At 38.7% G+C, this 25,128-nt stretch overlaps 1 protein-coding gene across 2 annotated transcripts in view; it reads left to right on the forward strand.

Moving 5' to 3' along the window:
* The window catches only part of LOC127865960 (wings apart-like protein homolog), a 59,750-nt gene that overhangs the window by 24,271 nt on the left and 10,351 nt on the right, over positions 1 to 25,128 (forward strand). For both annotated transcript variants that reach the window (XM_052406119.1, XM_052406118.1), the window contains 10 exons: positions 557 to 668; positions 1,344 to 1,595; positions 3,364 to 3,475; positions 4,308 to 4,411; positions 5,634 to 5,710; positions 6,511 to 6,662; positions 10,416 to 10,531; positions 11,769 to 11,906; positions 19,596 to 19,815; positions 21,462 to 21,550. In XM_052406119.1, the coding sequence (XP_052262079.1) occupies positions 557 to 668; positions 1,344 to 1,595; positions 3,364 to 3,475; positions 4,308 to 4,411; positions 5,634 to 5,710; positions 6,511 to 6,662; positions 10,416 to 10,531; positions 11,769 to 11,906; positions 19,596 to 19,815; positions 21,462 to 21,550 (1,372 nt within the window). The remainder of the gene's footprint in view (positions 1 to 556; positions 669 to 1,343; positions 1,596 to 3,363; positions 3,476 to 4,307; positions 4,412 to 5,633; positions 5,711 to 6,510; positions 6,663 to 10,415; positions 10,532 to 11,768; positions 11,907 to 19,595; positions 19,816 to 21,461; positions 21,551 to 25,128) is intronic.

Raw genomic sequence — 25,128 nt, forward strand, 5'->3', positions numbered from 1 at the left:
ATTCAATATTGGAGATTGTTTTGGTTTATATATAATTTTGGAAGTTAGGTTGTTTTATACCCCGCCAAAGGTGAATTGGCTTTGTCCGTCCGTCAGTCAGTCTATCCTTCTGTCTGTCCGTCAGTTACAAAACTTTTCATGGCTTTATCTCAGAAACTTTACAAGATATCAACATAAAACTTTATGGGTGTATAGATATCGATGAGGAGAAGTGCCATGCACAAGAACCACAACCTTACACTTTCTTAAATAAGAGTGATTGCCCTTTGTTGTTTTTGTATTGTGTAACTTTTCAGGGCTATATCTCAGATAAGCCACAAGTTTTTGACATGAAACTTCATGGGTGTATCAATATTAGTGAGGAGAATTGCAATGCATAAAAACAATTACCTTACACTTAAATATTTTTTTATGATTATACCATATATCATGGGATTTGCACCCATCCATAAACAAACTTTAATTGGCGGGGGATATCAATTAAAATAATTGAGTTGTCTATCTTGTATGTGGTGGGGTAAGTTATTGATGATAATGTGCTCCTTTGTTTTCCCAGTTGTGTGGGTCTGGCCCAGAAGTGCACCATTCCAGCATTCCGGATGCACCTTAGGGCCCACGGCACTGTCACCAAGATATTTGGATGCCTGCAAGACGCTGCTAGTGACCCTGTGAGTTCACATTGTGTAGACTTAACTGTCCCTTTCTGTGCCTCACTGCATGGGTTGTGCAACATAAAGTAGGGTTATATTGTAAACTGTGATAAATGTGGTATTCACTATAAAATTGAGAAAAAAATCGCAAAGAAATCTTTGCCTCTGATGCAACTATACATTTACAGGGCTTGTTGTTCATTTTATAGCTGTAATTTGATCATATTTACAATTGCAAATGTTTTTTGCCCAACCCAAATTCCAAATTGATATGTTGAATTTGAGCCTTTTGAGTGTAGAAAAAAATAGTTTTAAAGTTGTAATGTCCATCAAACCAGTATGTTCATGCCTGGGATTTTGAGTTTTATGTTAGTGAATCAATAGTACTTCTTAACTTAAACATGTTGACGCTGATGAACATTGAATGAAAGACATAAGTGATCCTTGCTCTAGGCAAACAGGGTTTAATGCATTTGCGTAGTGGGCACAGGCTAATCAGGGACAACACTCCATCTAAAAAGGATTTTTGCTATGGAGAAATTCCTTTTAAAAGAAAAACTAAATAAAATCGGAAAGTGTGTTCCTGATGATACTGTGTTTACTGCAAAGGCTAATGTGAGACACAAGATTTAGCACATGCAATTAATTCCATTTTCACAGAACGCAGCTTTAGTATTAACCTCCTGATTGCAGAGTCTAGCGCTGTGCACCTCAGCACTGATGTTTATGTTGAGCCGTGACCGGCTGAACATGGACTTGGACCAGGAGAGCCTCAACCTGATGCTGCGGCTGCTTGGCGTGGACCAGCAAGAGGACATGGCAACAACGCTCAGCTCCACCGCCGAGAGGGCGCTCAAGCGGAACAAGGACCGCGTGCTGGAGGTCTACAAGGAGTTCCTGCAGCAGTCTGGAACCAAGCAGGAACTGGATATTGAGTGTTTATCAGTATGTGTGGTGTTGTTTTTTGTGATCGTACACATCATGTCTTGTTATCCCGCGATATAGGCAGAGGGATATTTCCCACGCCATAGGCGTAGGGATATCTTTTTGGCGTTATCCGTCCGTCTTTCTGTCTGTCCATCTTTCCCTCCGTCGTTCCGTCCGTCCAGAGCCATATCTTGGAAGTGCTTTGGTGGATTTCATTGAAACTTGGTATGAGTATATATATTGATAAGAGGATGATGCACGCCAAATGGCTTTGTACACCATCTGTTAATAGCGGAGTTATGGCCCATTGTATCTTGAAAAATTGCTTTTTTGAGTGTCAAATATAACCATTTTGTGTCCAGAAGCATATTGGCGGGGCATATCAATTGAAAGAATTTGCTTGTTTGTAACTGTTGTGATGTTATGCCGACATGAACTTGGGGGCATTAAGTATGAAGCTCTTGGTTAGCTTTTGTGATAGTCTTATGTCTGTTAACCTTGAAGTCACCTTTTTGGTCCAATCTTTATGAATCAGCATGAACTCAGAATAGTCTAGTTCCTTTGGATCTCATGTGAGCAACTTAGGGCCCATGGCCCTCTTGTTTAAAAATTGCAAACTGTGCCCATTTTTATGCCCCCTTCAAACAAGAAAGTATATATCAGATGCACTTTGCGTCTGTCACACTGTCGGGATGTCCATCCATAAGTTTGTGTCTTAACCTAGATTTGTATGCCCCCGGATCGAATGATTCAGGGTATATTGTTTTTGGCTTGTCTGTCTGTCATTGTATGTGTCTGTCATAAAATGTGTCCCAAAACTTTAACCTTGGTCATTACTTTTGCCATATTGATGATAGCAACTTGATATTTGGCATGCAGGTTATCTCATGGAGCTGCACATTTTAAGTGATGAAAGGCCAAGGTCATCCTTAAAGGTCAAAGGTCAACCACAACAACAAATCAAAATCAAAGTGGCGCATTAGGGGGCATTGTGTTTCTGACAAACACATCTCTTGTTCCATATAAAAAATGATGAATTTTACAATAAATTAAGATGAAATGTAAACCATTTGTAATCCTCTGGACCTCAGACTCAGAAGTCAAAGATTAAATTTGGCCATAAATACACCTGATTTTTCCTGTCTTCTCCGTAACATTGAAAAATCTTGATTTTTTTTTCAAACTTGGCACAAGTGTTAACCATCATAAGATTAATTTTGTATTGTGTGAAACACCTTTCTTCCTATCTGAAGGTTAAGGTCACATTTTTAGATAAAAAGTTAAATTTGAAAATACCTGTCTCAGTCATAACTTTTAGACATATCCATGAATTTTAAAATAACTTTGCTCAATTGAAAAAATATTAGACAACATGTCACATGTAACCACAGACTGCCTACCTCAAAGGTCAAGATCACATCAAGGGGTCAAAGGTTAAATTCGCAAACAAAAGTGAAATGCAGGGTCATCTGTCTCCTAAGGACACGTATTGTTTAACTTAAAATTTCTGTGACATTATCATTATAGCATAATACAAAATTGCCACATCATTACTGGGAAAGCTTTATTTGCTTCAAACGCCTACAGATTAATTTTTTTTTTTCTGTGCCACTGGATTGTTGTCAGGGAAAATAGCTTTGCAAAGTTGTCGGGTAACTTGAAAGCTGGAAGACGCTAATATTTTCATGGCTGAAATTCAAGATTTTCAAAGATATATATCTTTTGATGCTGGTTTGATATTGTAATGTGTATCTGTATGCTTACTGTATTACCTGTTTCCCCCCAGACGGGCAATCTGGCAATGGAGTCGTTGTTGAGCCTCACATCTCGTCGGGCTGGTGAGTGGTTCAAGGAGGAACTAAGGACACTGGGAGCCCTCGACCACATTGTGGATACAGGTAGCTACGGCATGGGGAAAAGGGAATAAATGGTCAACTGGTAGGGTCCTGGTTGAAGTAGTGTATGCAAGCTGTCATCTGCTCATCAAAATTTTGCATAGGCAGACCTGTCTTTATTTGCTTTAATCACAGTTGGGGTCAGATTTAAAGTAAGTCGAAATGTGTGTGATTTCGATGATTTTTAAGGATATTAGCCAAACTTAATTTTCCTTTTGTCAAATTGGCTTTTTTGTATGTAAAGGTTATTTGGCAAATTGTTGAGGAAGCTTTTGCAGTTTGTTATCCCACGCCATAGGTGGAGGGATATTGTTTTGGCATTGTCCATCTCTGTCCGTCCTTCAGTCTTTCTGTCTGTCCATCCGGCACTTTTGTGTCCAGAGCCATTTCTTGGAAGCGCTTTGGCGGATTTCATTGAAACTTGGTATGAGTATTTATATGGATAAGAGGATGATGACATTGTACACCATCTGTTAATACCTGAGTTATTGCCCTTTGTATCTTAAAAAAAAATATGGCCCTTTGTATCTTAAAAAAATGCCTTTTTAGCCGAGTGTCAAATATAACACTTTTGTGTCCAGAAGCATATTGACGAGGGATATCAATTCAACGAATTTGCTTGTTGTTATTGTAACTGACAGCAACAAATTGTACTTGCCTGCCAAATTATAACTCAAAATCTAAGCATGCATGATTAAACATACTCGCCTACAAAACTTGTGTTATCTTAAAAGTTTTATTGCGTTAGTCGAAACAATGTAATTTGTATAGTTGACGTACATTTAGAAAATTGTTTATTTTATTCAGTAGATGTTAACTGTGCCTGTATTTTCAGTGTGTTCATGTATAGAAGCCATTGGTGTGAATGTGAGTGTTCTGACCAACAGCAATATTGAAAATCTGAAGAAGGTGGATAGATGTCTCAGGGTCATGGAAAATGTAAGTGTAATAGTTGTATTAGATGCAATGTCTTGATTGTTAAAGAAACAATCTCCATGCCATGCAAAAATCGGGCCTTATGCCATTTGCAGCCAGCTTAACTCCAGACAAACCTGCACATGAGCACATTCTAGTTTGGAGCTGCACTGTTCACTACAATGTCAAACAAAGTATGGTGGTCTCATTAGCAAACATGGTAGCTCCTTACCAGGTAGTGCAAATGCCCTGGCTCGTCTTTAGTTAAGCTTGATGCATATAGCATAAGATCCTTTTTTGCATGATGCAGGTCATACATAAGTACATACATGTTAGACCCATATGAAATAATATATGACTATGGTGCTCCGGTGTATTGTATCTCATGAGTTGATTGTGTGCTGTTATAGTGGAAAATGATGGCTTACAATCAATGAGTCCAGTAAAATACACAGGAACACCTAAGTCATGAAATTATTTTATCATTCCTTATGATAAAAAAAAATAAATTATAATAACAATAATTGTATTTGAAATTGATACATTTACTCATGAATGCAAATCAAATGTTTTAAAAAGATGTTATGAATACATAGTATAATATTCAAAATTCAGAAGGTATATCATTCATGTCTTAAATAAGTTTGAGTCCAAATTTAATTCAGAATCTCATGGATTTTTACCATACATCACACATAAAACTATTGTGCTTTTTAGCAGTTGAATAAAGATGCAGATTTCACACTGTGTAGTATGAAATGCTTATGCTGTAGCTTGTATTTTGTTGTGAAAATAATCTGTTATTTTAGTAAGAATATTTATAGCTGTAAAATATTCAGATAACAGTCTTGAAATATGGATGTTAACAACTGTAGACTTCTTAAAGGTTAAAGAGATTATGATTACCTCAAGAATATTCTTATAGATTTAACTGACATAATTTTATTTTCAACAGTTTATCATTGAAATATTACTGGATGTTTAATATTAGTATTGTCAAGATGCCAAAGTGGGTAATGTTTCTTAGGAGAAAATGCAAAATATTTCTGTATCAAATTGGCATACAACAGATTCTTAGAGAACATCTGGCACGACAGTAGGGTCCACAGTTTGTCTGTGATCCAAAGTTTTATTTTGCATATGTACAGCATTTGCTGGCATCTAGACCAATAATTGTTTTTTATGTGTCTTCATTTGATTTACATGTATATCTTGTGGGATTTCTTTGTATGTTTGTTTGTTACAGGTGACGTACATGAATGCTGATAACCAGAATTATTTGATAGCCTACAAAGACTCTGTGTTAATTCCATCACTTGTCAGGTATATTTATTTTTGTTTCATCATAAAATTTACTGTGCTAATGTTTCCAAGTTTAAGGACATCAACTATCATTTGATGTGGCTTACAATCTTTTGCAAGTTGATGGATTAATATCTTTCTATTGATTGTCACAAATTTCCCTCGTTTTTTCGGTAGGAACAAATTCACAACTCAACATTTTATAGGTTGCCCAATGATTGGATAATATTGAACTTTAACCGTGATGTAATTAACCTGAACTTATTACCAAAATAATACCATTTTTTCCAAATGGAATTTTTTGAAAACATTAATGTTGTTTCTGATGACTTTAATAGAAAAAAATATAGATATCTGAGAAATTCAACTTCGAGATTTGTTATTTTTGTTATGTATCATTGTTTCTTGGCTACCTTTACTTAATTTCATCATGACGCTGAGGTCATAACTGATCCCCTCAAGAGATCAAAAGTTATAAAAAATATGATAAACTATTTTCATCAAAGACCACAAGGGGTTTAGGTTTGATATTTAGTATGTTACTTTGTATTTTGGTTCTCTACTTAGTATGTTGGAATAATAACCCTAGGGTGAAACTGGCAACACCCCAAAATCATATTTCATTGTCACTACTTGCCCTGTCGATATATATATTTGTCACCTTTTTTTGTTACAAGAGAAAAAAATTGGTATCTGCATTCATTGAAATCAGTGACACTCGGAACGTGTTGACCAATGACTGGGAAATTATGGATTAGTCATGACCATCACCTGCGTTCATTTCTACTTATTTATATACATTGCTATATTGCAATGTTCAGGTCGCTGGGTGCAAGCCGTGTGTGCCTGGCCATCTACCCACTGGTGGAGGACCCACAGAGCCACAAGGTGGACAAGGAGTCCTTCGGCTGGGTCATCTACAGCTGCATACTGGCCGTCCTCAGGGTCCTGCTTAACCTCACACACGATAATGGTAACACTTGCATGTGCGTAAAGTGTTGTCCCAGATTAGCCTGTGCAGTCCGCACTGGCTAATCAGGGACGACACTTTTCGCTTAACTGGTTTATCATTTTGAAGAGACTATCTATAATTGGAAATTTCCTTAAAAGCGGAAAGTCTCTGATAACAGACCTGTTTACTTCTACGGATTCGCCGTAGTTACTACGGATTATTTGGCTAAACTACGCACTACGGATTTGTACTGAAAAACTACGGATCAATCGACCAAAATGGTCAAATTTCAGATTTTAATCATACTTCCGCTTATTTTCGGTCTTAACGGGTAATTTATCAATCATAATCATTTTGGCGCATGCGTAGTCAAAAACGTTGAAATTCAAGCCTCCAGGGGAACGAGTGCTGATCGAGCTTGAGTCGTCACCGAACTGACTTGCGTATTGGTTCACAAATTTAGCCGAATATATATGATTTTACGTTGCTATCCAGTATACACATCTCTCTTTCTATTGCGTAGAATACCAACGATATTTATGTATCAGGATTGAGCACGCCTGTTTTTACACACGTCCAAGATGGCGGCAAGCAGACTAGAAATTGCGATTAACGGCGAAAGTAATAAATACCATTCAAATTAACAACGGATAATATCATATGGTCATTAGGGAATAATGTAATACGTGTGTCAATTAACGCAACATACTACGTTTGAGATTAAAAAATATATTTATCAGAAATCTGCACAGTGAATGTGCGTCATGGAAACGAGTGTTGGAAAATTGGAGTTTAGTCTACTCACAAAGTTAGAGCATTTATTATTATAAGATGAATATCCTTCGAAAATGGAAAGAGACAAACATTGTATAATCAGATTCATATGCATATTCTGCTTTATTATGTTTGTTACGCTGTACAGTTTAATGAAATAGCATTGAACTGAGGTTGTCAAGTGCAAGATATTGAAAGGTAAACAAATAAAATATATTATTCTAACTCCATTTAATACATCATTAACACAACAAGAACACTAAAGTATGTTTGTCAATATTTGTTTATGTTTTCCCCTTATGATATTTTTTTTTAAATACTGAATTAAATTATTAGCTACTCTTAAAGAGCTTATGATCAAATGGTGTATTTAAGAATCTAAAGATTATTGCAAGTTTAATATGCATGTGGATGGATATTAACTAAATATTGTCTTCATTTTAAGAAGACATTGAAGCAGCACTTTATAATATAAAATGCTGTCAAACATGCACTTAAAAACAATTTTAATTTTGTTACTTAATAATCATATGTATAATGCTTAATGTCTACAAATTTCATGGTTTATCGAGTTATTTTTTCCGATTTCATGGTTTATTGCGCTAATTTTCCCAATCCAAATGGCACAGGCTGTAAAACATCAAAGCAAAAAAAAATCACCTAACAAATTTTATTATTAGCAAGTAAATTCATCTAATGCTTTATGTACTGTTAAACTGATATGTGACCAAGTCATGATGTTTTAATGCTCATAATGATTGAAAAGTTTAAAACTACTGACAACAGCCCCAAACTAATGAGAGATGCCCTCCATACTACTGAGAAGCAATTGGTAGGGTAAACAGGTCTGTGATAAGCTTGTGCTGGCACAAGAATGATAGATTGTAACATTGTATTTTGATCATATTGTAATGTTGTAATAAGAAAATATCATATTAAAATAAAATTGTATTAAGTCAATCAGTGGATTTTAAAATTTGTGTGTATTAAATAAAGTTCTTTGGTAATAAAGTAGTCAGAAAATGTTTGTATGTCAAATTGTTGGCAGTAAATTGATTTGATTTTGCAAACTTGTGCTAGCCTATTGTTTAGGCCAACTTTTTTTTATTTTCTGTTTTACGGGATATTTTTCAAAACAACTGAGTCGGGGGGGGGGGGAATAAAAGCATGAAAAGTGAGCAGTCGACCAAAAAAATAAAAATAAAACTGTCTAAACCGATATTTTTTTATTTTTTTTTAATTAAAATCTCGGCCAATTTAACCTTATGTATACTTGCATTTACATTTAAGTGTTTTATATATCTAATTACACTGTTGTAGAAGCTTTTAATAATAATAGTAGACATACTTTAAAATATATTTATAGGTAAAGGACCTTTTGCATGTATATTACTTTAATAGAGACTAAACACGCCGGGCGTGTAGTGTAGTATAGTGAAGTAGTGGTGATGTTGTTGTACTTCTTACACTAGATTTTCTACATGTAGCACCTCGACTGTTCCAAGCCTGCAATGCCATCTTGAAAAATGCTGGTTTGCTGTGGCATACATCTCATCCATTATTTAAGTGTTTTTTTTAATTTGAATGATGTTCGTTGTTTAAAAATTAAATTTTACTATGCAGTTTTAACTATCAAGCAGTGTGATAGCAAGCAAACAAGCGTTATGTTAAGGATGAGCAAGTGTCAGGGCTTTCTATCCTATGTTGTTTGATATAAACACTCAACAAAAGTCAGTTATTTATTTGCTTTTTTTTGTTACAGCCTGTGCCATTTGGATTTGGAAAATTAGCACGATAAACATTATAAATATGATTATAAGAACAGAATTAAAATTGTTAAGTGCATGTTTGACAGCATTTTTATATTATAAAGTGTTGCTTTAATGTCTTCTTACAATGAAGACAGCGTTTAGTTAATATCCTCCCACATGCATAATAAACTTGTCATAATCTATAGATTCTTCAATACACCATTTAATCACAACCTCTTTAAGAGTATTAATTCAGCATTGTTTTAAATTAAATATCACATGGTGAAAACATGAACAAATATCAACAAACACGCTTTAGTGTTCTTGCTGTGTTAATGATGTATTAAATGGAGTTAAAATAATACATTTAATTTGTTTACCTTTCAATATCTTGCACTTGGCATCCTCATTTCAATGCTATTTCAGTAAACTGTACAGCATGACAAATATGATAAAGCAGAATATGCATATGAATCTGATTATACACAGATCCACTAACATATAAATCAAATCATGTTTGTCTCTTTCCATTTTTGAACGATACTCATCTTAAATGCTTTAACTTTGTAAGTAGACTTGACTCCAATTTTCCAACAATGATTTCCCTGACGCACATTCACTTTGCATATTTCTAATAAATATTTGTTGTATTCTTATCTCAAACATGGTATTTTGCGTTAAATGACACACGCATTAAATTATTCCCTAATAACCATATGATATTCGTTGTTAATTTGAATGTAATTTATCATTTCCGCCGCTCATTGCAAATTTCTCGTCTGCTTGCCGCCATCTTGGACGTGTGTTAAAACATCGGGATACATTGACTATCGTGGGTATCCTCCGCAATATAGAGAGAAGTGTGTGGATAGCAACGTAAAATCGTATTCGGCTAAATCCACGAACAATACGTAAGTCAAACGACTAATGAAAAGCCGATACTAAGCAAGCGTCGGGTTAAGTCCATTTTTTATCCGGGCATTTCAGGGAATAGGTACAAGTCTTTGACGAATTTTATTTTTCAACGTTATGAAATTGCACGGTCGACGGGAAAAAGGAAAACAAAATAAAGGTTATTGAATTTTATTTTGGCCAAAATTATGTCGGCGGTCCCGTAAAACAGAACATATAAAAATGTTGGCCTTACTGCGTAAGTATGGAATTATAATTCCTAAACTCAGTCATTGATTCACTAGAACCCACTGGTGAAATTAATTATGATTATCTTGTAATTGTTTCTCTCATTCAGACACAGGTTGTACAAAGATTGGAGAACAGAGCTCTGCCATTGAGACGGTTCTGCTCTGCATCCTGACCTTACCACAGCACATACCAGTGGACCTGAGATTTGACCTTTATGTGCTGGTAGGTCGCTGTTTGTGCTAACATTTAGTAGGTTTATGGATTGCTGTAACTGAATATCATTATCCTTTAAATATACAGATGATGTATGTAGGTCTTGATATAAGGTAGTTTATCAATAGCAAACATACTACACCATGATCCAAATAAAAAATGTAAAATCTCCCATACTGTATTGACCAAAATCAGTTTGGCCTTTAAATAGTTCATCACATAAAGTGGCAATTTTAATTTTTATGCCCCCCGGTCGAAAGATAAGGGGTATATTGTTTTTGGCCTTTCTGTCATTGTATGTGTGTGTGTGTGTGTGTGTGTGTGTGTCCCAAAACTTTAACCAATACTTTAACCTTGGTCATAACTTTTGCAATTTTGAAGATAGCAACTTGATATTTGGCATGCGTGTGTATCTCATGGAGCTGCACATTTTGAGTGGTGAAAGGTCAAGGTCATCCTTCCAAGGTCAAAGGTAAAAAACAAACAAATTAAAAAACTTTAACCAAAACTTTAACCTTCTTCATAACTTTTGCAATATTGAAGATAGCAACTTGATATTTGGCATGCATGTGTATCTCATGGAGCTGCACATTTTGAGTGGTGAAAGGTCAAGGTCATCCTTTACGGTCAAAGGTCAAATTTATGGCTTCAAAGCGGCGCAATAGGGGGCATTGTGTTTCTGACAAACACATCTGTTGTTAATGGATTGTCTTGTTTTCAAAGTAATACTCTAGTCAATAGATATCATCATACATGTTTGTGACATTCATCAATCCCTGTGTTGATTGCATTTTGTTCAAATAACATATAGCTGACTGAAACTACAATAAAGAGAGGTGTTTGAAATAAATACTTTTGAAAAATCGAAATATATGACTTTTTGTATTATTGCAGATAATGATATTGTATTGTATGAATGAAAATACTCCTATTGTCTATTTATGTTGCTTATTGAATATGACAGTGTGTAATAACAAAATACCATTAAATATACAGTCATTAAGTAAGCAGTTGAAACTGAAAAGTATACTATTTTCCTTTTGAAGAATGAAATTTAAATGATAAGCATTCAATGGAAAATTGCAGATTTTTCGCACAAGTTTGTACTCTAATATTATGAAATCACTTCAATGGGCCATTTTTCGCCCACAAGAAGTTAGTTTTTTTACTGCCATAGTATGGCTGAAGTACTGTTTATAACTACAGCAAGTTAACACAATTTTATTTACAAGAGCGTTATTTCTAGGCGCTTGGTTTGCTTATCAACCTGGTGGAGCACAGTGATGGTAACAGGGTGGCCTTGCTCACAATGAAGACTCAGTGCATGTACGAGCAGGACTCGAACTCAGACTCACAGATGCTGGCCTATCTTTCACTGGTTGAGGTAACAACAGGCTGCAGTTTATTTTTGTATGGTGCCTTTGCATGTTACCGTCTTATGAAGCCAGAACTGACTGCAGAGATGCATCAACCCTTTACTACTTAGATACATATTGTCACACATTTGTAGTCCCTTAGAAAGATATATTTAATTTAAGACCTTTCTTACTAGATTCAACTATTAAAGGCTTTATCTCCAAACCTTAGATACTGATGAGCAGCAAACAGCATAAAACCTGAACAGACTGCGAGTTACTCTCAGGCTGTTCTGGTTTTATGCTGTTTGCACATAGCCATTTTCTTCTGACTGAAAAATGTTTATGTTTATTGTTACTATCTAATGGAACTTGAATAGTATTGCAAATATTCTCTCCCATTGCACAGGTATCTAGAACTTGCTTCATAAGTGAGGGAATTTTGCTTGCATTAGAATATTAAAAGCTACCAGTAAAACAACAAAGTTGCTGAAAATACATCTATTAAGCTCACCTGACCACAACATTCTTATTGTTTAGTTTTTGTGATACCTTTTTTTCTGTTGTGTGTTTTCAACATTTACCTTGCCTTGGGAACAATTAAGAGCCTCATTTATTGCCCAATCGCCATGAAACTTGATGGGTATATTTTTCCCAATTATATCTTGGTAAAGTTCAAAAGTGGGTCACATGGGGTAACAAACTGGATCACTAGGTCAACATAAAGAAAAAGCTTGAGAAAACTCCAGAAATTATATTTCTTGTCAAATAACCATGAAATTGTTTTTATAACATTCATCCCCTATGATATCTCAGCACAGTTCTAAATGGTTCCAGGAAGTTGTTAAAGAAATGCCTAGGGCTGGGGCAGTTTTTCTTCTATGCCTAAAGTAAAACCTTTGGAATTCTCTAGATTTCTTATTTAGTAATCTTCTTGAAACTTACTTAGAACATTCATCCTGATGATATAACGGTCAAGAAAATATTTCCAGGCTTTGAAATACATATATTGTTATTGTGAAACCACTATTGCAAACACTTTAGAAGTCTGATTTTTTGCACAATATCATGAAACTTGTATAGAACATTTTTTCTAATGATATCTCAGACATAAGGTATGATTATAGAAAAAAGCTTGTGAACACTCTAGACGCAATATTTATGCAAAATCTTAATGATAATTTGTCAGAACATTTGTCCCAGTTACATCTCAATGTAGTTTATAACTGGGTCTTGTGGTATCAAAAACTAGGTCACAAGGTTTAATTTAATGTTTTGAATACTCTTGAGGCCACACGTATTGTCCAAATTCATGATACTTGCTCTGAATATTTGGTATAACTATTTTTTATACGAATGGGATTTGATTTCAGTCCATTGAAAAACATTGCGGCCATTAGACGAGGTCTTTTTATATGGCCATAGTAAAGCCATTTGCACACTCTAGAAGTGACATTTGTAACCTACTCCACATGAAACTTTCGAAAAAGATTTAACAACCCCTTGTTTTGTTTTAACTGGGTTTAGTTTGAAAATGCTTGCAGTTTGTTCCAAACATGGCTTCCAGGAGTTTGTTTAGTTATATTGTGAAACCTAGTAAAAACTATCTGCTTAAAACAGTTTAGTTCTCTGGGCTCTTATGGGAGTGCCTTCTGGCCTTTTTCTCCTTGTCTTTCTTATATTATCAAATCAAAAGTAGCTACAAATTTATGACAAAGCTAAAATATGCACGCTAAAATTTGGTGCCATGAACATTTTGCTCACAACAATCACAGCTTTTATATGGGCCTCAGCCTGTGGAAAGGGGGCTTAATGCATGTGTCATCCCAGATTTACCTGTGCAGTCCACATAGGCTAGACAGGGACCACACTTTCTGGCTAGAATGGATTTTTTGCGAAGAAGAGACTTCCTTTGAACAAAAAATATAAAAGTGGAAAGACTCGTTTCTGATTAGCCTGCGCGGAACTTATCTGCAACGACGCTGTACGCACATGCATTAGACTGCCATCAACGACACTGTACGCACATGCATTAGACTGCCATCAACGACACTGCTCGCACATGCATTAGACACCCATAAATGACACTGCTCGCACATGCATTAGACACCCATCATTGACACTGTACGCACATGCATTAGACTGCCATCAACGACACTGCTCGCACATGCATTAGACACCCATCAATGACACTGCTCGCACATGCATTAGACACCCATCAACGACACTGTACGCACATGCATTAGACTGCCATCATTGACACTGTACGCACATGCATTAGACTGCCTTCAACGACACTGTACGCACATGCATTTGACTCCCATCAATGATACTGTACGCACATGCATTAGACTGCTATCAACGACACTGCTCGCACATGCATTAGACTGCTATCAATGACACTGTCACACATGCATTAGACTGCTATCAACGACACTGTACGCACATGCATTAGACACCCATCAATGACACTGTACGCACATGCATTAGACACCCATCAACGACACTGTACGCACATGCATTAGACTGCCATCATTGACACTGTACGCACATGCATTAGACTGCTATCAACGACACTGTACGCACGTGCATTAGACACCCATCAATGACACTGTACGCACATTCATTAGACTGCCATCAACGACACTGTACGCACATGCATTAGACTGCCATCATTGACACTGTACGCACATGCATTAGACTGCCTTCAACGACACTGTACGCACATGCATTAGACACCCATCAACGACACTGTACGCACATACATTAGACTGCCTTCAACGACACTGTACCCACATGCATTAGACTCCCATCAACTACATTGTACGCACATGCATTAGACTGCCTTCAACGACACTGTACGCACATGCATTAGACTCCCATCAACGACACTGTACGCACATGCATTAGACACCCATCAATGACACTGTACGCACATGCATTGGACTGCTATCAACGACACTGTACGCACATGCATTAGACTGCCATCAACGACACTGCTCGCACATGCATTAGACACCCATCAATGACACTGTACGCACATGCATTAGACTGCTATCAACGACACTGTACGCACATGCATTAGACTGCCATCAACGACACTGTACGCACATGCATTAGACTCCCATCAACGACACTGCTCGCACATGCATTAGACTGCTATCAACGACACTGTACGCACATGCATTAGACACCCATCAATGACACTGTACGCACATGCATTAGACTGCTATCAACGACACTGTACGCACATGCATTAGACTGCCATCAACAACACTGCTCGCACATGCATTAGACACCCATCAATGACACTGTACGCACATGCATTAGACTGCTATCAACTACACTGTACGCACATGCATTAGACTGCCATCAACAAAACTGTACGCACATGCATTAGACTCCCATCAACGACACTGCTCGCACATGCATTAGACACCCATCAATGACACTGTACGCACATGCATTAGACTGCTATCAACGACACTGTACGCACATGCATTAGACTGCCATCAATGACACTGTACGCACATGCATTAGACTGCCATCAATGACACTGTACGCACATGCATTAGACTGCCATCAACGACACTGTACGCACATGCATTAGACTCCCATCAATGATACTGTACGCACATGCATTAGACTGCCATCAACGACACTGTACGCACATGCATTAGACTGTTATCAATGACACTGTACGCACATGCATTTGACTCCCATCAACGACACTGTACGCACATGCATTAGACTGCTATCAACGACACTGTACGCACATGCATTAGACTGCCATCAACGACACTGTACGCACATGCATTAGACTCCAATCAACAATACTGTACGCACATGCATTAGACACCCATCAACAACACTGTACGCACATGCATTAGACTGCCATCAACGACACTGTACGCACATGCATTAGACTGCCATCAACGACACTGTACGCACATGCATTAGACTGCCATCAACGACACTGTACGCACATGCATTAGACTGCCATCAACGACACTGTACGCACATGCATTAGACTGCCATCAACGACACTGTACGCACATGCATTAGACTCCCATCAATGACACTGTACGCACATGCATTAGACTCCCATCAATGACACTGTACGCACATGCATTAGACTCCCATCAATGACACTGTACGCACATGCATTTGACTCCCATCAACGACACTGTACGCACTTGCATTAGACTGCCATCAACGACACTGTACGCACATGCATTAGACTCCCATCAACGACACTGCTCGCACATGCATTAGACACCCATCAATGACACTGTACGCACATGCATTAGACTGCCATCAACGACACTGTACGCACATGCATTAGACTGCCATCAACGACACTGTACGCACATGCATTAGACTGTTATCAATGACACTGTACGCACATGCATTTGACTCCCATCAACGACACTGTACGCACATGCATTAGACTGCTATCAACGACACTGTACGCACATGCATTAGACTGCCATCAACGACACTGTACGCACATGCATTAGACTCCAATCAACAATACTGTACGCACATGCATTAGACACCCATCAACAACACTGTACGCACATGCATTAGACTGCCATCAACGACACTGTACGCACATGCATTAGACTGCCATCAACGACACTGTACGCACATGCATTAGACTGCCATCAACGACACTGTACGCACATGCATTAGACTGCCATCAACGACACTGTACGCACATGCATTAGACTGCCATCAACGACACTGTACGCACATGCATTAGACTCCCATCAATGACACTGTACGCACATGCATTAGACTCCCATCAATGACACTGTACGCACATGCATTAGACTCCCATCAATGACACTGTACGCACATGCATTTGACTCCCATCAACGACACTGTACGCACTTGCATTAGACTGCCATCAACGACACTGTACGCACATGCATTAGACTCCCATCAACGACACTGCTCGCACATGCATTAGACACCCATCAATGACACTGTACGCACATGCATTAGACTGCCATCAACGACACTGTACGCACATGCATTAGACTGCCATCAACGACACTGTACGCACATGCATTAGACTGTTATCAATGACACTGTACGCACATGCATTTGACTCCCATCAACGACACTGTACGCACATGCATTAGACTGCTATCAACGACACTGTACGCACATGCATTAGACTGCCATCAACGACACTGTACGCACATGCATTAGACTCCAATCAACAATACTGTACGCACATGCATTAGACACCCATCAACAACACTGTACGCACATGCATTAGACTGCCATCAACGACACTGTACGCACATGCATTAGACTGCCATCAACGACACTGTACGCACATGCATTAGACTGCCATCAACGACACTGTACGCACATGCATTAGACTGCCATCAACGACACTGTACGCACATGCATTAGACTGCCATCAACGACACTGTACGCACATGCATTAGACTCCCATCAATGACACTGTACGCACATGCATTAGACTCCCATCAATGACACTGTACGCACATGCATTAGACTCCCATCAATGACACTGTACGCACATGCATTTGACTCCCATCAACGACACTGTACGCACTTGCATTAGACTGCCATCAACGACACTGTACGCACATGCATTAGACTCCCATCAACGACACTGCTCGCACATGCATTAGACACCCATCAATGACACTGTACGCACATGCATTAGACTGCCATCAACGACACTGTACGCACATGCATTAGACTGCCATCAACGACACTGTACGCACATGCATTAGACTGCCATAAATGACACTGTACGCACATGCATTAGACTGCCATCAACGACACTGCTCGCACATGCATTAGACACCCATCAATGACACTGCTCGCACATGCATTAGACACCCATCATTGACACTGTACGCACATGCATTAGACTGCCTTCAACGACACTGTACGCACATGCATTAGACTCCCATCAACGACACTGTACGCACATGCATTAGACTGCCATCAACGACACTGTACGCACATGCATTAGACTGCCATCAACGACACTGTACGCACATGCATTAGACTCCCATCAACGACACTGTACGCACATGCATTAGACTCCCATCAACGACACTGCTCGCACATGCATTAGACACCCATCAATGACACTGTACGCACATGCATTAGACTGCTATCAACGACACTGTACGCACATGCATTAGACTCCCATCAACGACACTGTACGCACATGCATTAAACTCCCATCAACTACACTGTACGCAAATGCATTAGACTGCCATCAACTACACTGTACGCACATGCATTAGACTGCCATCAACGACACTGCTCGCACATGCATTAGACTGCCATCAACTACACTGTACGCACATGCATTAGACTGCCTTCAACGACACTGTACGCACATGCATTAGACTGCCATCAACGACACTGTACGCACATGCATTAGACTCCCATCAACTACACTGTACGCACATGCATTAGACTGCCATCAATGACACTGTACGCACATTCATTAGACTCCCATCAATGACACTGTATGCACATGCATTAGACTCCCATCAATGACACTGTACGCACATGCATTAGACTCCCATCAACGACACTGTACGCACATGCATTAGACTCCCATCAATGACACTGTACGCACATGCATTAGACTGCCATCAACGACACTGTACGCACATGCATTAGACTGCCATCAATGACACTGTACGCACATTCATTAGACTCCCATCAATGACACTGTACGCACATGCATTAGACTCCCATCAACGACACTGTAGGCACATGCATTAGACTTCCATCAACGACACTGTACGCACATGCATTAGACTCCCATCAATGACACTGTACGCACATGCATTTGACTCCCATCAACGACACTGTACGCACATGCATTAGACTTCCATCAACGACACTGTACGCACATGCATTAAACTGCCATCAACGACACTGTACGCCCATGCATTAGACTCCCATCAACGACACTGTACGCACATGCATTAGACTGCCATCAATGACACTGTACGCACATTCATTAGACTCCCATCAATGACACTGTACGCACATGCATTAGACTCCCATCAACGACACTGTACGCACATGCATTAGACTCCCATCAACGACACTGTACGCACACGCATTAGACTCCCATCAACGACACTGTACGCCAATGCATTAGACTGCCATCAATGACACTGTACGCACATGCATTAGACTGCCATCAATGACACTGTACGCACATTCATTAGACTCCCATCAATGACACTGTACGCACATTCATTAGACTCCCATCAATGACACTGTACGCACATGCATTAGACTCCCATCAACGACACTGTACGCACATGCATTAGACTCCCATCAACGACACTGTACGCACATGCATTAGACTCCCATCAACGACACTGTACGCACATGCATTAGACTGCCATCAATGACACTGTATGCACATGCATTAGACTCCCATCAACGACACTGTACACACATGCATTAGACTCCCATCAACGACACTGTACGCACATGCATTAGACTGCCATCAATGACACTGTACGCACATGCATTAGACTCACATCAACGACACTGTACACACATGCATTAGACTCCCATCAACGACACTGTACGCACATGCATTAGACTCCCATCAACGACACTGTACGCACATGTATTAGACTCCCATTGCTCAGAGTAAGGCTCATATATACTCAACACAACCCCAGGTGTTCAAGAAGCGGGAGGAAGCTGCCCAGAACCTTGAGGAGGCTGACGAGCCCAAGACGCCTGAGACCTCACCCAACAAGAGCGGGGAGTGGCGCGAGTCAGACTCCGGCATGGAGTGGATCGTTGACTCGGCCAAGAAGAGCTCAGCTCGTAAGCCGGGACGACCTGGAGACGACAATAAGGAAAAGGATCTAGAAGATGAGGAAACATTTACTAAAGGTGGGCTTATAATGGGCTGGCTTTGTTTTACAAGGGTGTGGTATGCTTAAAAAATGGTATATACAGAAGAAATGTAATATTCACTACTGTCATACTTTTTATTTTAGCATTGTGATCAAACATTTACACTGTCTATCATGAACATATTAGTAACATTGTCAAGTCATTGTTTTTCCCTCTAGGCACTATACAAATGAATATAGACCTTATTTATAATCAATTTGTAATTGAAGAAGCATTTTCATACACATTTAAAGGAATTATAATAATTAATTTTTTAAATCATTATCTTAATATATTTTCTGAAAATTACAAGAAAAATGTTAAAAAATACAAAGATTATTACACATTTTATCAGTTTGTCTGTTTTGATTTGCATTTCTTGATGAGTTTCTATATTACAGTTTTTGTTCTTACTTGTTGTATCTACTGTGAAACCATTTATTTTCGTCAGCACAGAATTCCGTCCTTTTTATAAAAAAAATGACTATTTCGTCAGCACTTAAATTCGTCCATTTCTGGTTTAGAAAAAAAAAGCGTCCAAATTTTTTGTAATGTTTGTAAAACATGTAATACGCGGTTGCGAAAAAAATCGTGCTGGGGAAAGAGGGGTGACACTTGGTAGTCACTTGCAGGAGGTGGGCCTTGTTTGGCATATGCCAATTAACAAGTCTGTTATTTCAGTTGATAGTAACTGTCCCTTATTATTTAATGTCATTGACACGTTCTTTGTTATGATTAGCGGATAAGTGGGACTGAATAACCATTAACGAGTGTTTTAAACAACGAAGCCAATTGCCAATTAGTCATTTTCCATTACAATCACGGACAACCAAACACAAATCAATATGTTCTTTATTAATTTGTAATCAAAGCGCAGAATATATTTCAGTCAGGTGTTGATCACACATCGTCATATTTTAATTGCGTTTAATAGTATTGTCTTTAATCCGGATTCGCCGCGTGTTGACTGTATAATCTGCAACACCCCGAAAAACACAATACACACAATGTGTAATAAAGTTGTTAACAATTAGCGCTAATCAACACTATTATACCTAAACAAAGTCAAGCATTCGACCAAGCCTTATTGCATTTGCGTTTTACAGGAAATGTCAGTTGTCAGTACACTGTATAATGTACACCCCTTTGTGTCAAAACCGGATTTAACTTGAGTGTGAATAGTCGACTGTTTCATGTTCTTTGTATCAATACCATACGGGTATCTGTACTATAAGTATACCAGTCAACAAACAAGGTGCGCGCTTCCGCATATGGGTATTCAGACGTTCAAAAAATTGACCTACGGTTTAGCGTTCACGCCGTCGAACGCATTTAGCAATATAACTCGTTTTTTTTCCACTATTTCTTTACTTGCAAAAAATACTAGTGGCTTATAACTTACCTTGCAATCTTATTTCCTCGCATTTTGCGAGTGTTTATTTCGAGCCCTGTGTATATGCGTGGATTACCCTGGATTTAAATGCCTCATTCCTACGGTAATTCAGTCTTTGTTTCAAATATGGGACATGCTTGTTCGTTAAGATCTTGAATTCATCCATCAGTCGAAGGACGAAAAAGACGAAAATTAATGTCTGACGAATAATAATGGTTTCACAGTATGTGATTGTGTTGTATCATTGCAGCCCTTCACAAGGCAGGCAAGCACATGGAGAACAGTATTGTAGCAGCGTATGTAGCCCTGCTAGTGGGCTGCCTCATTCAGGATAATCAGGTACAAAACTGCATGATGTATGATCCTCTTGGCTAAATAACTGCACAAATTAATTTAAGTAGTAAATCCATGGAAATAAAATGCATCACAACAAACAGGGTCCTATGTTTTTAGTCCCACTTACCCTGACCTACCAATTTGTCACTTGCACTGAAACATTAAACCCCAGCGTGCAGTTGTACCAACTGCCATCCAAGTGGGCTGGGTTTATCTGCTCAACTGGTGGAGATGGGGGGATGTAATAAAATGCTGTGATGTAAATGCTACTAATAGTACAGGTTAAGCTCAACTGACTTGACCAGCTTAGTAGGAATCAGTGTCCTTGATATAAACCAAACTTGAAGAGAGTGGCCTTGATATAAACAAGACTTATAGAAAGTGGCCTTGATATAAACCCAACTGGAAGAGAGTGGCTTTGAAATGAACCCAACTGGTAGATATTGGTCTTGATATAAACCAAACTTATAGAGTATATAAACCCAAGTGGAAGAGAGTGGCCTTGAAATGAACCCAACTGGAAGATATTGGTCTTGATATAAACCCAACTGGATGAGAGTGGCCTTGACATAAACCCAACTGGAAGAGAATGGCTTTGATATAAACCCAACTGGAAGACAGTGGTCTTGATATAAACCCAACTGGAAGAGAGTAATTAACAAGGCTGATAAAACCTGCATGCTTAAAACTCTCGTTGCAGCAGCATTGTTTACATCACACGAGAAGGGTCAAGGATTGCTTCGCATTCAAATTTTATCTTTGAATTGATTTTATATAGCATGCTTTACACGAAGCTGATTTAAATTTGGGTTAAAAAGGAAAAAATAATGGTATATCACCAGTTTTAGTGCTTGCAAATGCTATAAACTGTGTTAATTAGCTCATCTATTTTTTGAAAAAAAATTATGAGCTATTGTCATCACCTTGGCGTCGGCGTCGGCGTCCGGTTAAGTTTTGCGTTTAGGTCCACTTTTCTCAGAAAGTATCAATGCTATTGCATTCAAACTTGGTACACTTACTTACTATCATGAGGGGACTGGGCAGGCAAAGTTAGATAACTCTGTCGTGCATTTTGACTGAATTATGTGCCCTTTTTATACTTAGAAAATTGAAAATTTTGGTTAAGTTTTGCGTTTAGGTCCACTTTTTTCAGAAAGTATCAATGCTATTGCATTCAAACTTGGTACACTTACTTACTATCATGAGGGGACTGGGCAGGCAAAGTTAGATAACTCTGGCGTGCATTTTGACAGAATTATGTGCCCTTTTTATACTTAGAAAATTGAAAATTTTGGTTAAGTTTTGTGTTTAGGTCCATTTTATTCCTTAAGTATCAAAGCTATTGCTTTCATACTTGCAACACTTACTAACTATCATAAGGGGACTGTGCAGGCAAAGTAATGTAAACTCTGACTGGCATTTTGACAGAATTATGTGTCCTTTTTATACTTTGAAAATTTAAAATTTGGTTATGTTTTGTGTTTAGGTCCACTTTATTCCTACAGTATCAAAGCTATTGCTCTCATACTTGCAACACTTATTAACTATCGTAAGGGGACGATGCAGGCAAAGTTATGTAACTCTAACTGGCATTTGGACGGAATTATGGGCCCTTTATACTTAGAAAATTGAAAGTTTGGTTAAGTTTTGTGTTTTGGTCCCCTAAAGTATCATAGATATTGCTTTCATACTTGGAACACTCGCAAACTATCATAAGGGTACAGTAAAAGGACAAGTTGCATAACTCTGGATGTCATTTTTACGGAATTATGGCTCTTTTTTGACTTAGTAACTTTGAATACATGGTTAAATTTTGTGTTTCGATCCACTTTACTTCTTAAGTATCAAGGCTATTGCTTTCAAACTTCAAATACTTTCATGCTAACATGAGGTTACTGTACCTGGCAAGTTGAATTTTACCTTGACCTTGAATGACCTTGACTATCAAGGTCAAATTATTAAATTTTGCTAAAATTGCCATAACTTCTTTATTTATGATTAGATTCTTTATTTATGATTAGATTTGATTGATACTTTGACAAAACTACTCTTACCTGACATACCACAATAGACGCCACCCCAAACCATCGCCCGTGCCACCCCACCCGGAATCCCCCCCCCCCCCCCCCCCCGAATTCCCCCCCCCCCCCCTATTTTTTTTTTTTTTTTTTTTTTTTAAGATCATCTCACAAATGACCACCACACCCTCACACTATACCCCCCCCCCCCCACCCCACCCCCGCCCCAATTTTTTTTTTCAAACGGTTAAAAAAAACCTATTTATTTTGATTATTTTATGTTTGAAATACCGTCCAACCATCGCACCCAAGAATCCCCATCCCATCCCCCCTCCCCCCACCCTTTTACCCCCCCCCCCCCCCCTAAATTTTTTTTTTTTTTTTTTTTTTTGTAAGATCATCTCACAAATAACCACCACACCCTCACACTATACCCCCCCCCCCCCCACCTCACACCCCCATTTTTTTTTTGAGACGGTTAAAAAACACAAATATTTATTTTTATTATTTTATGTTTGAAATACCGTCCAACCATCGCACCCAAGAATACCCCCACCCCACCCCCCCCCCTCCCACCCCCTCCCCCCCCCCCCCCCCGATTTTTTTTTTTCCTTTTTTTCGAAGATAATGTAATAAATGTCCCAGCCCCCACACAATGCACCCCTCTTCACTCCACCCCTCCCTCATTTGTGATTGAAAATGAGAGTCCCTTCACCTTTAAAAAGAAAATAGATGAGCGGTCTGCACCCGCAAGGCGGTGCTCTTGTTTTAAATGTTGTCATCAATTTTTTTTTTAGATATATTTGTCAGAAAATGGTTTGTTACAAAAAAGCTTTTAAAGGAAACTAAAAGTGGCGCGGCAGAGGCCAACGCGTATCACCACGCCGCATGTTTGACGCAGGGGCGCCCCAGGGTTGGTTATGGGGCTATGCATAGTTAAGATTGACCGTTTTGTCAAAAGAGAAGTTCAGTCAATTAAAAGTGAATTGGTGTAGAAATGAAGAAATTATAGTAAAAGGCAATTTTGGATGGGCGTGGCCTATATGAGCGGGGTGCTTCAGGGTTGGTAATGGGGCCATACATAGTTGAGATTGACCGTATTGTCATAAGAGAGGTTCAGTATCAATTTGAAGTAAATTGGTGTAGAAATGAAGAAATTATAGTAAAAGGCAATTTTGGTTGGGCGTGGCCTATGTGGGCGGGGCACCCCAGGGTTGGTAATGGGGCCATGCATAGTTGAGATTGACTGTATTGTCATAAAAGAGGTTCAATATCAATTTGAAGTGAATCGGTGTAGAGAGGAAGAAATTATAGTAAAAGGCAATTTTGGGTGGGCGTGGCCTATGTGGGCGGGGCGCCCCAGGGTTGGTAATGGGGCCATGCATAGTTGAGATTAACCGTATTGTCATAAGAGAGGTTCAGTATCAATTTGAAGTGAATCGGTGTAGAAATGAAGAAATTATAGTAAAAGGCAATTTTGGGTGGGCATGGCCTATGTGGGCGGGGTGCCCCAGGGTTGATAATGGGGCCATGCATAGCTGAGATTGACCGTATTGACAGAAC

This window comes from Dreissena polymorpha, chromosome 2 (genome assembly GCF_020536995.1).
Source record: "Dreissena polymorpha isolate Duluth1 chromosome 2, UMN_Dpol_1.0, whole genome shotgun sequence".
In the NCBI taxonomy this organism is placed as follows: Eukaryota; Metazoa; Mollusca; class Bivalvia; order Myida; family Dreissenidae; genus Dreissena; species Dreissena polymorpha.